The 13613-nt window shown below is 40.9% G+C and overlaps 1 protein-coding gene across 1 annotated transcript in view; it reads right to left on the minus strand.

Annotated features, from left to right (window-relative positions):
* Positions 1–13613, minus strand: part of LOC120929454 (solute carrier family 26 member 10-like) — an 87011-nt gene that overhangs the window by 44544 nt on the left and 28854 nt on the right. The window contains exons 2-5 of the mRNA XM_040340888.1: positions 9770–9880; positions 8416–8576; positions 5666–5830; positions 2265–2417 (exon numbers count right to left, since the gene is read on the minus strand). Of these exons, the coding sequence (XP_040196822.1) occupies positions 2265–2417; positions 5666–5830; positions 8416–8576; positions 9770–9880 (590 nt within the window). The remainder of the gene's footprint in view (positions 1–2264; positions 2418–5665; positions 5831–8415; positions 8577–9769; positions 9881–13613) is intronic.

Below are 13613 nucleotides of genomic sequence, written 5' to 3' on the forward strand. Positions count from 1 at the left end.
CCCAGCTCCTGGGGATCCCAAGCCGAGTCTACACAATGGGCTGCTGCTGGTGGGCGGTACCCAGGTTGAGACCAATTTGACCTGGTGTTGTCATTCATGGGGCAATTCTGCTTGAAGTGACCCAACTGTTTGCACCGGAAGCAGCGTTGTTCGTTGTCCTCCTGGCGTGGGTAGCGAGGGCTATATGTCATCGGTCTGTTAGGCGGTTGGTATCTAGCGGCTGGTGGGTGTGAGGGCGCCGTTGGTTGTGGGGGTTGTACCCGTGGTGTGACCTGGTTTGTCTTGCGAGTATCCGCATATTCATCCGCCAACTTCGCGGCCTCTGGTAGAGTCATGGGCCTGCGATCTCTCACCCAATCCTTGACGTCCGTCTGGATGTGATTGTAAAATTGCTCCAGGAGCATTAGTTGCAAAATGTCCTCTGCGGTGGTGGCCTGGCTGCTGTTAACCCAGTTAGAGGCCGACAGGGACAGCTGGCATGCCCATTCTGCGTAAGAGTCTTTCGTGGTTTTGCGTGAGTCCCTGAACTTCTGTCGGTGGGACTCTGGGGTTACTGCATAGCGAGCCAGGAGCACTTCTTTAACCCGGGCGTAGCTATGGATATCCTGATCTGGCACGGTCCGGAACGCATCAGAAGCTTTGCCTGACAGTTTGCCTGACAATATTGCAACCCAGTCTCCTCTAGCTATTCGGTGCAGGTTACATTGTCGCTCAAAATCCGCCAGGAAGTTATCAATCTCACAGTCCTTTTCATCAAAAGCTTTAAAAGCGCTAAACGGAATCTTCCTTGCGTCTGCTGTGCTGTACTCACTGTTCGTAGAAGGTGTGGCTGCTTGTTGGACTGCTGCCAGTTTTAACTGTAGCTCTGCGTCCCTTATTTGTTTAGCCTTCTGTAGCTCTGCGTCTCTTATTTGTTTATCCTCCTGTAGCTCTGCGTCTCTTATTTCTTTAGCCTTCTGTAGCTCTGCGTTTACTAACATGTCCATCACTTTCAGTACCACATCTGGCGTTGGGTTCGGGCCGAACCACGCTAGCTTCTCTCTCATTAGCTTGTTGGCTGGCGATTCCTCCTCCTGAATCACTGGTGTCTCCATCTCTTGTACTGCTGGCGTTGCTGCAATCCCGTCCTCCTGGTCTAGCTCCATTGATTCTGCTATGATGACCCGCTTGGTTTTGTTGCTAGCAATCCTTCCACGAACTTCCAGTAGTTCTTCCAGTGTCTGCTTGGAATCCGGGTGTAAAGGGGAATAGAAGGGAAAAATCCCACTGCTACCAACCAATTGTGACGGTATCGGTATGATATCCCCGTCAACGTTCCCTTCTTCCCATAACGACAATCACCCCAATATTCCACGAGGAGGGATATCCCTGGAATCGCCCAGAAAGCCACACATGAGACAAGCTTACTGCTGGAACAAGACAGAGTTTTAATGGTAAGAAACCAGAGCTTATATGTGGTTACAACTGTTACAATGACAAATCTCCGCCCCCCCTCACACAGTGGGGGGTCTTCAATACAGCTCCTTTGAAATAAAGATATTTCTTTGAACTACTCAGTAGCTAGCCGGGTCGGCACCGCATATAGAGAGATAATTATCACAATGAAGCAATCAGCATAATTAACACAAGCCACTTATCTAATCACAGTAACCAGTAAACACAGGGCTAAAACAATTAACATTTGAAACAGGGCTAGCTGCAGAAGAGTAACTACAATTAACAGCCTTAAACAAGCAGGGAGGATTAACCTGAAGCATATAGGTAAAAAGTCCATCACAGGTTGCATCTCAATATTCAGTAGATATGAGCTGTGTTCAAAAGCATCCTTTAAGAATAAACAACTCTGTAATCAATAATTATAATATAAGCAAAGTATTGTATTCATAAATATATCACAATTAAATCTCAATTTTAAATAAGCTAAATTTCACCTAAAATAAAAAAATCACAAAATGTTTTTGGTGGTTACCACAATTGGGAATCTAACTAGAAATGACACTTCTTACAAGGGGGAAAAATATGTTTTTATTTCTAAAAGCAGAAAACCCAAAGATCATATGTAAAGTCCTGAAAATAGCATACATACCAACAAATCTAAAGGCTGTTCCAATTACTTCAGATACTGTATTGATTAGTCCTTCATTTACTCATATGAGAAATCGTACTCTTATATCTCGTAGAAAGAATCTTCCACACGTGAGTCCTCTATGATTGTACAGCTTGTCAGTATACTTTTTCAAGATTTATATTACCATGCAACTTACCATGATGATTTCTCCAGGAATAGGTGTCCTTAGTTTAGTACGAAAGCGGGCATTGAGCTCCTTGATAGGAATCAGAACCATCAAGCAGAGAATGGATATAATCAGCTCGGCTATATTGGTCATATGTACAGCTCTAAAGACAGACACCAATGTCTACACAAGAAGAAAAAGAAAAAAATGACATACATCTTCTTTTCCAATATCAACAAATACGTTTTGCAGTACTTCTATGATATCATAAATTACGTAACGTTTATCATTTAAAAAAAGTCATAAACTGAACATTTCAAAATAAGGCAATAAATAAAAATGTCATCAGCAAAAATAGAATGTAGAGAATGCATAGGAAATAGCTCTATGGCCCACAAACTACCAGAGCTGATTGCCCATCTCTCTGAAAGCTAATACATTATCTTGTGGAGTTGGCACCTTGACTTTTACATTTAGATGTTTACAATAGGTTTACTTTATGAGTAAAGTAATTAATACCCATTTATATTTAAATCAATCACTTCTTTTTCCCAAATCATTTTTAAGCCAGCATTGTTTTTTTGTATTTTTTTTGCAGCCAACTTTATATCCCAGATGCTAAGCTACAGGTTATATAATAGAGTCGGCATCTGAAAAATAAAGTCCTATGGTAATCCCAAGAAAATAAGTTGAAATTCACACCACTAGCAATCCACTACATCCTCCCTTTTCACTTATTTACCAGGTCAGAGTGTTTATATTTTCCCAAATACTTCCCTTTTAATGTGTATGTGTAGCCCAAAAATATTTTTACAATTGGATAGAGCAGAGAAGGCTTACAACTCCTGTTGAGTTTTTAAAGCTATCCAGAGTCTATTATAGAAATGTATGTTTCTCACTTATGCCCGTACACACGATCGGAAATTCCGATAGCAAAATTCCTTTGTTAGCTTTTGAACGGAAATTCCGACTGTGTGTATGCTCCATCTGACTTTTGCTGTCGGAATTTCCGCCAACAAAAGATTGAGAGCTGGTTCTCAAATTTTCCGACAGAAAATCTGATCGTCTGTAACAATTCCGACGGCGCAAAATTCTGATGCATGCTCGGAAGCAATTTGACGCATGCTCGGAAGCATTGAACTTCATTTTTTTTGGCTTGTCGTAGTGTTGTACATCACCGCATTCTTGACGGAGGAAAGTTCAGAGAACTTTTGTGTGTCCGTGTGTATGCAAGCCAAGCTTGAGCGGAATTCTGTTGGAAAAACCATCCAAGGTTTTTCCGACAGAAAATCCGACCGTGTGTACGCGGCATTACTTTCCTGACAATAGTTTTATTAGGCAGGTAGTTAAGGAAAATCTACAACAGGGACACAGACACAAAACAATTCTGATAGGGGTTTTAGGCTTCGCTGATACAGGTCATAGACGGTTCATTTTTTCTTTTTTTTTCTTTTCATTCAGCCAGAGGGATGAGCAAAAAAAACTGACAGATTTCTCCATCTACACAAAGAAGGTGAAGGATGAAATCTTACTGCTGGGACACTGTAGTCTGATAGCAAAACCCTCCACTGTTAGAATACACTGAATAGCTGACTGACTGTAGCCGCTAATGGACATTTTCCAGCATGTCCCTTCAACAGTAATTAAGCAAATGATAGAGTTCTGTCATACAGGTATGACCACATACTGATTTAAATTCTGAGGCCTCGTACACACGACCGAGAAACTCGACGGGCGAAACACATCGTTTTCCTCGTCGAGTTGCTTGTGAAGCCATCGAGAAACTCGACAAGCCAATTTTCTCCATTCCCGTCAAGGAAATAGAGAACATGTTCACACGACCGGTTTCCTCGGCAAAAAAATATCTCCCAGCAAGTTTCTTGCTGGTTTTTGCCGAGAAACTCGGTCGTGTGTACGAGGCCTGACAGTCTCTGCTGAACCAGCCAAATTTTGATCAATGTATGGCCAGCTTTACTCTAAAAAAAAGTTATTTTTTCTGTATGTGTTGCTGTTGTAAAGTTCCTCTCTCTTCCTGTTCAGTAAAATGTTGTCATTCGGTCACGAAATGTGGGAAAATCCTTTCAACAGAGCTTTGGATAAGCCTCAGCATACCCCTGGCTTTGGCTGGGCATACACTAGCCTCTTCACATCCATAGAACGTATACAAAAGATATGGATTTAAATGGTTAAAACAAGATTGGTATAACTTTTAACATCTGGCGATCAGCTGTTCAGTTGAAGTGAACTGGTTGGATCTACAGCCACCTTATCTCTTTTACTGTGGTAAAGAGGACCATCCCCCAAGCCCTGGAGCTGCTTGCAATGGTTCCCAGGTTCTCTTATTCCTCAGGAAGCCCAGGACTGTATAAAACATCTGGGATAACCAGATATAGAGAAGATTGAGGAGAACCTGTTCCCCAATCTCCTCTGTGACTAAAGAAACTGTAAACAACCATGTTAAATAAAGAAAAACATTTAAACAAAAATATATTTTAATAAAGTCAAGAAAAACAAGAAAAAAAGCTTCCCTGTCCCCCAATCATACATGATCCAACACATGTATGTATATGGTAAATGCAGAACACATGTGAGGTTTCACTGCGAACATCAGAGTGAGAGCAATAATTCTAGAGTCATAATTCATGGTTAACTCTAAACGGACAACCAAGGCTTTTAAAGTGTCACTTATGAAACATTTCAGGTACTGTAGCTTGTTGCCATTATATTTTACTGAAAAATTGGTTATTATATTGTGCATACTAAAATTTATTTTAGTGTATTCTTTCCTGAAAAATTGCATTTGAGAAAGGGCTGAACAAATATTGTGCCACATAAAAAATTGCAACAATTTCCATATTATTCCCCAGGGCCTCTGCTTTCAGAACATACAGTATATAATATTTGGAGGTCCTAAGTAATTTTCTAGCAAAAAATGCTGATTTTAACAGGTGTATGAAAAATTTAAAAACTGTCTGATAGTAAGTCATTAATTTTACCTTTTTTAATACAAAAAAGTTTTCAAACCCCTGTGGGGTTCTTTATTTGGTCACTGACATAATTACATAAGAAGCCACCCTTGGTCACATAAATATGGAAAACTCACAGGCAGGAGCCCATGCACAGGCTTGGTGAGACTTATTTTAGAGGAAAGGAGAAGCAAATACTTGGTAGATTAAGAACTATTGGTGGATATTTGGATTTTCACCAGTCACTCTGACCCATATGAGTCATGATTTACACAGACAGTTAGCTCATCACTAGCAGTTAACAGTTGTTATACTGTTAGTATAATATATCAGTATAGTATAGTATATTTATGTAATCAAAAGAAATACATCTGCTTTACTCTAGTTCAATTTGTTCCTTAAAAGTTCCAACTGCAATGGTTTCAGACTGTGGTTGTATGTGCTGTCAAAAGACTCTTGGCTGACCTTGAAAATGGTGAAATGTCCAGTGTGGCGTGGAAGAGGGAGCCCCATCATGTTTTGTATCTGAGAGATGGTCACATGGAAAGCAGCAGCATTGGTAAAAGCTTTTACTATGGGCTCAGACAAGTACGTGGAGAGGAAGCCAAGCTGTAGGACAAACATGATCACCTGGAAAGATTATACCAAAATTGATGAACAATATTGAAATAGAATTACTTAACATCTCTCATATCTTCAGCTACTGTATATTGGACATCTACGACAGCCTATACTAGACAGTATAGTTAGAATACAATTCAAAACAAGAGGGTTAGGAGTGCACTGATTGTTAGCACTCGCAATCTAAAGGGAAGGGCAAGTGATACACAAGGCATTAACTGTGGGAGAATGAGCTGTTTGGGAAAGTAAAATGCAGTTGATAGGTAGAGGTGGGGTAGGCTTCCCTGAAGAGATGAGTTTTCAGGGATTGCCTAAAGGCATATTTATGTAGAGGGAGTTCCAGAGGATGGGACAGGCTCTGAAGAAGTCCCAGAGGTGAGGATAGGAAGAGGTGACGAGGGAGTTAAATATATAAACTTCACACGTAAAAAAGTCAAAATGTCTATGTTCTTTAAAGAGATAGAAAGGACAAATCATTCTATGAGTTTAATTTGCAGAAATTAACTTGTTTCACCTTGTTTTTTTTTGGGGGGGGGGGGGGGGGGTTGTATTTTTGTTTAGATTGAAGTATGGTTTAAACTTCTGTCAGTCTTCATCTGCTTCCCATTTCGTAGATTTACCTAATTTTCAACTCAGGTGGTGGTTATGGAAAAGTAAAGGGGAACCCCTTCTTAGACACAAGAACAGGTGTCACCATTGAAAGATTTCCCCTTCTGCAATGTCCCTGCTGTGGAGAATCACCACTGTCAATGGGACTTAAAGTGAGAACAAATCCAAAATTTTAAGAGGTATAGAAGGGAAATCTTCAAATTGGGCCACTTCAGTGACAATAGAAGGGAAATCCTCAAATTGGGCCCTCCAGTGACAGTTCTACAATTTTGAAGAGAATTCCTCTTAATTCCTGTTGTGTATATAAAACAGAAAAGAAAGGGAATCTCCCCTACTGTATCCAAAATAAAAAAAATGTACTTTAAATATAATTTAATATGATGGTATAGCTGTGACTTGTGTTTGAGACTGGGATCACACTATTGCGAATTGAATGCGGGTTTCCCCGCATTCAATTTGCATGTCAGGAGATTGTGACTGGCTCTCAATGGAGCCAGTTTACACATCTCCAGGGCAGCTCCAGAGCGAATTGCACAGGACTGCTGTGAGTCTTCTGGTCCATTTCAGGACAGAATTCAGCCAAAATTTCAGACCAAAACTGGACCTGAAACGGTGAACAGGGACAAACTGGACCCCTGCTGTGAGCCGCTCCGTACGGCAGTGGAAACCCAGCCTGAGTGTTTGGTCAGGTAATAGGGAAGGATTATAAATTTGTGATCATATAGAATATCTGTGCCATACAATATGTCACCACCCAATTTTGTCCTACATTGCACTGATTTTGATAAATCTCTCACATGGAGTGGCCCCTGATTCATTTAAATGCAATAGCACATAAGGCATCCTAAAGTGTGCTTAAGTCATGCAAAAGGTGGATATCATTGCGTGCTGTTTTAGCATATCTTAGGTGCCCATTGCAGCTTGAAGAATCAATAGGCAATGGGCAGTTGCCCTTACCGCACTACATACATAATAGAATTTGGAAGGCCATGAGCTGTCATAATCATACTCACAGTACATTTATTAGTGCCAACAAAGTATAGCACTCTCTTAGCTAGGTTGCTAAAAGTTAAGGCAAATTTGGTTTTTTGCTCCCCTGTAGCAGTGGAGCGAAGTTCAATTGCTTTTGACTGTTCTGGGTTCTGCTGGATGTGAGTTTGAGCACTTTCCCCTGATTTCTAGTAGGTTCCAGAACTTGGAGGATGGAAGAGGCAGACCCTCACTTGCATATTCTTACAGCCTTAGCCAATCCCTGGAAGGGATAAATAGGATGGGGCCTGGAACAGCAGAGTCCTTGTCCTGTGGCAGAAGACCCAGCCTGAGGGCTGTGGCCCTCTGGGGCTGATAGCTGTAGTTTAGAAGAGGCCATCTTCATCCCAGCTCCAGCAAGAGCTAGGGTACCTGTGTCCAGAGTTCCTGAGAACAGTTTCAGGAAGTCCACAGAGAATCTGACCTAGAGGCATACAGTACATAGGCTAGCTGGTACTGCAAGAAAGCATTCAAGTACCCAGGGCACAGAGAGTACAAGCCTGAAAGATCCCAGAGACTGCCTTTGCTAATTTTTGGTAGAGCTCATTCCAGTTTGCTGGCTCTGGTTTTATATTTGCAATGGAGTTCCCCTAAGCTGTAGTTCACTAGTCCCTGACTTAGAGAGGGTAGCTGCACACTGAAGAGACAGTACAGTTAGCAGTGTCCTCTGCTATCTTTTTCTGCTAAGTTTGAAGTATCCCAGTGTTCACCCCGCACCCTACCCAAGTTAAATCAGCATTAAACTGCAACAAATACATGCACAACCTGCTTCTTGAATTATGAGACTGTGAACTGCTGCCATGTGCCTCATAGAAAATGGAACCTGGGATAAATTAGCCAGCCCAGTTTGGGGTCTGTGCTGCAACAGGGATACTATTAATAAATTCTCACACATACCCCCTAACACATAAAATATGCTAGTATCCCACTACAGAGGATCAGAAATGTGTGTTTACCATGATAAGTCCCATTAAAAAGGCTATAGCAGCTGCCATGCCTATTCTCTGAGCATAGATCTCCAACTGCTCCTCCCCAGTAAGGTTTCTATTCAAAGGATTCTGGACAAGATGTTCATCAATAACTGAGCCAGTCATCAGGCTTAGCACAGCAAATGTACCTGCAAAATAAAGCATTATTTTATTCAGCAAGTGGTATGATGTAAATCACACCATTGGATTCTCTTTAGTAGCCGATATCAGGGGAGGAGACATTAGGCAATGCTTCCCCAAAATGAATGATGTACCCCTCGAGGATCCTCCATATACCATTTCCTTCTATTTCATGGGCTTTATCAATTAAAATTCCATTGCCCATCTTCAGATCTTGTGTTTGGTAGCAGCTCTGTCTTCTTTTGTTACAAGTGTCTGTACATATGTTTATGTATTATCCCAGCACAACTAGCCAAGTTTTAAAGTAAATGTATAGACAAAATCTCTTTTTATGTTTTCATGATGTAGGGAAAGTTCGAAACTCATCTTAGTAAAGTTTTTGTGGTCTCTTTCTCATTGAGATTTCCCTTCCTGTTCGACAGGAAGTAAAAGGATATCTCCACAAGGTGAAGAGAATCCCCCTCTCAGACAGTTATCACCAGAACAGGTATCCCTATTAGAAGATTTACACCCACCTCTTGGACTGGTGACCACAACAGAGAAGATGAATTTCCTTATCTAGGAAAATTATGGCAATTAAAAACTGACAGGGATTCTAAGCATTCTACTCTATCCAAAATTTAAATCAAACAAGTTTTGGGCATACATGCTCATTAATTGTAGTTTTATAATTATAATTCAATAATTTATTGCTATAAGTTATTGCAATTTGCACATATTATTAATTTCTACAGGTATCATGAAAAGATTTGAGAGCCAGATGGAAAACTCCTCAAAGTCATGCATTCTTTCCCAAAAGACTCCAAAAATTAAGTTGTATCTGAACTGTAGTGTTAGCATGTTTTACAAATGACAACTGTTGGGTATAACTACATTGTAAAACTCTAGAATAAAATTCAGTGTTTGTCCCTGTACAGTTTTTAATTAGGCCACTAGTTTATTATTCCTCTATAAAAATTTTCATTGTTAAATTTCCTAATGAGATATTGTACTTTTATAAATCCTAAAACCCCTTCTAGAACACAGCATCTGTCTGTATATTTGCAGTTTTATCCGCTCATCAGTTGCCAGTTTTTCGGGATAACAAAATCGAAACTAGGCAGATTTCCCCCACCAAGGGTTAGAATCACAGACCAAAAGATATGAAATTATTTCTCACATTTGGAATGTGTTATTTGACTGATATATTTTGTAGTCTTACCAGTAGAAACATGATGTCCAGTCCCAAGTAACATGTAGAGGACAACGGGAAAGAAAGATGTGTAGAGTCCATAAACTGGAGCCACTGACGTTAGTAACGCGAAGGCCATCCCTAGTGCAAATAAATAATATGAATTTAGGTTTGCTTGAAATTTAGTTCAGCCGTCTTTTGTTACTGATTTTTTTGGTATGCAAAATAAATCACAATATGTAATTCCAAGAACAATTCATTAGACAGGTATGTGTATGTTATTTTTACATTTACAATGGATACAATAATTTTAAGTTCTCAGAGTATTCAGTTGTTTGTTATTTCCTGTCTATAATTTCATATTGTGCTTTTAGAGGTACTTCTACATGACACAATCATTTTTCAAATGCCTCATTTGAAATGTAAATAAAAGTCAAAACCTTTTTTTTTTTTGCTTTTTGTCTCACACTGGGAAGATGTTCCTTTATTTCCTTTTCTGAAGACACAGTAGCAAGTGTCACTAAAATAGGTATCCTCATTGGAAGATTTTTTGCCATCACCTTCTGTCCCAGTTATAATGGCTTCTATTTCAAATATTGAGAGTGAATCTCCCCGGGATGGATACAAAAAGAAACAAAAACCTGAACACTTCTCCACTCGATTATCAAATAAAAAACAAAGGCTTTTAGATATATCAATCTAAATCTATGAAATGACAATCCTTCCTTACTCATAAATATATATGACAAAAAGTGGTGACATAAAAGCATGATGGTAGCACAGGATAAGTGTACAGAACTCCAATTGCATGAGTCTACCCCATCGCACCATGTTGGCAATGTAGTGGTTTGGAAACTCCTTTCGCTTACCCATTAGCAAACACAGGAGAGGTATTTCCAAAGACACCCAATGTAGTGAGTTGCAGTGTGGTGAAGAAGTCCTTGCACAGTTTTTAGCAGGATTTTACATTATAGAGACCCATAGGAATAAACTGTAATGCCGTGTACACACAACCGTTTCTCGCGACGAGAAAAAGACTGAGACGAAACACCACGAGAAAAAAGAGAGCAGGTTCTAATTTTTTTGCGGGCAGTTTTCTCGCTGCGAAAACTGCTATGGAGCATACACACGACCAATCTAAAAAATGGCAGTTTTCATGAAAAACGGTTGTGTGTACGCGGCATAATGCATAATAAGCCACATGGGCAAAAAGATTGATGCAAAATACTGCATGGTGGTGAGGTGTCAGCAGCGGTGGTGATTGTGGTACCCATAGCAATTCTGGGAGTTGAAAAAGTAAGGACAGTCAAAAAGCATTAGATCTATTTGACTTATTTGTATCTGGGTCTGACTTTCTGTCAGGTGGTGATGACCATGATGATATAGAAAGGTGTAGCACATGGGGACTGGCTCAGGAGGACAAAGAGAGAACAGGAGAAAAGAAGAGTGGTGAAGCTGAAAAAGCTGAAACAACAAAAAAAGACACAATTACCATGAGACAGAAGTTCCTCTAAAATTGTCAAGTCTGTTAGTGTGAGTTCATAGGTGGCAATTGCTCATAATGTTTCTATCATCATGTATAACATATGTAGTCAGGAGCTTAGGTTTGGCTCTTCAAACACACATTTGAGAATTTTGTCTCTCAAACAACGCACTTCATTTTATGGACAACAAGGCTAATATTTTCCACATTATAAGGCATCATCATTCCAGTCTTTACTTCAAAGCCCAAAGAAATATTTCCATCATCTCCTCTTGCTGCTGCTTTTCCTGTACCAGCTGCCCACCACGGTTCTAATAGGAAAGTGATAACTGTCATCTTCTGCAGAATGCTCATATTCAAAAGCAGCAACAGCAAGCAGCCACAACATTCTCTTCCTCTTTCCTACCATCACCAATAGTTCATAATAGGGTGTCTGGCCAGGAAACACATTCACAAGCAGGCAACTGCATGTCTGTCAACTTTGCCAAGGAAACACATGGGGTGTGCGCAGTATCAATACAGGATACATTTGCACCATTTTTCTTAATAAATGACTCTCAGCTCTATACCCTCATTAAGTCTGGGATAGTGTGTTTCCTGCACTTCTACAAGGCAGATACAGCTAGGGGTAATACTCAAATTAGTAAGCAGCAGTCACAATAATACTTCAGGCAATGGAGTAGAATTCATAACAACACTACAAATTTTTCACCCCTTCCATACAGAAGTTCTCTCCATCAGAGATAGCAACACAATCTACATTGTACCCCCTTCTTCCTTCTTCCGCCTATTACGCATATAAAGTACAATGCTATTTTGCAAATGGTGGTGATGAGAGGTGGTTTTGTATTCACCAGAAAGAGGGATTTCCACCTTGTCCAGCTGGGCAACATAGTCCCAGGAAATGAAAAAAACATCACCACTGAACTGCATGTAGGAAAACGAAACCCCCCTGCATAACTCAGGTAATATACCACCCCAATAGACCTCAATAGCCTGTTTTGCAGCTATGAGAAAATGAACCATTAGATAGAACTGAAATTTAAAAAGATCAGGCAGTCTAATATTTAGGAGCATGTATTTGGGATAAGGGGATATCCTACAGCTTAAGACTTTAACCTCCACTCAGAGTGGCTGAACCACAGGACACGTCCACCACATATAGTGCCTTGCAAAAGTATTCACCCCCCTTGGCATTTTTTGTGTTTTGTTGCATCACAACCTGGAATTTACATGGATTGTTTGAGGATTTGCATCATTAAATTTACAGAACATGCCCACAACTTTGAAGATTTTTTTTTGTTATTGAGAAGCGAACAACAAATAGGACAAATAACAGACACTGTGCATAACTATTCACCCCCTTAAAGTCCATACTTTGTAGAGCCACCTTTTGTGGCTATCACAGCTCCAAGTCGCTTTGGATAAGTCTCTATAAGCTTGCCACATCTTACCACTGGGATTTTTGGCCATTCCTCCTTGCAAAATTGCTCCAGCTCCTACAAGTTTGATGGTTTGCACTTGTGAACAGCAAATTTTAAGTCTGACCACAGATTGTCTATTGGATTGAGGTCTGGGCTTTGACTGGGCCATTCCAACACATTTACATGTTTCCCCTTAAATCACTTAAGTGTTGCTTTAGCAGTGTGTTTGGGGTCATTGTCCTGCTGGAAGGTGAACCTCCGTCCTAGCCTCAAATGACATACAGAGTGGTACAGGTTTTGCTCAAGAATGTGCCTGTATTTAGCACCATCCATCTTTCCCTCAACTCTGACCAGTTTCCCAGTCCTGACTGGGGATGATGTTCTTTGGGTGATGTAATGTGTTGGGTTTGTGCCAGACATAGCGGTTTCTTTGATGGCCAAAAACTTCAATTTTAGTCTCATCAAACCAGAGCACCTTCCTCCATACATTTTGGGAGTCTCCCACATGCCTTTTCGCAAACTCAAAACGTTTCATTTTGTTTTTTACTGAAAGTAATGGCTTTTTTCTTGCCACTCTGCCATAAAGCCCAACTCTATGGAGCGTACGTCTTTTTGTTGTCCTATGTACACAGTGGCGGAACTACCGCCATAGCAACCCACGTGGGCGCTATGGGGCCCGCAGTTGAGTGAGGATCAGGGGGGCCCGGACCAGAGTGACTGTGTACTGTGACTGAGGGGGAGAGACGCGCTAGTGCCTACTTATGCAGACACAGCCTCGGGCTCTTCCCCTCTGCGGAGGCTTGCTTCCCCGACTCGTCTTCCCGATTCCCAGCTCCCGCGGCCGCCTCCCGCACACATGCAGCCCACGGCGGCCGGCCTGCTGTGACGGCGCTGGCACTTGCAGGTATGGGCTAACAGTGCGGTGTATATGAGGGTGCTTGGCCGAGGAAAGGGCGGTGGGCGACAC

The sequence above is a fragment of the Rana temporaria genome, chromosome 2 (assembly GCF_905171775.1).
Source record: "Rana temporaria chromosome 2, aRanTem1.1, whole genome shotgun sequence".
NCBI classification, from domain to species: Eukaryota; Metazoa; Chordata; class Amphibia; order Anura; family Ranidae; genus Rana; species Rana temporaria.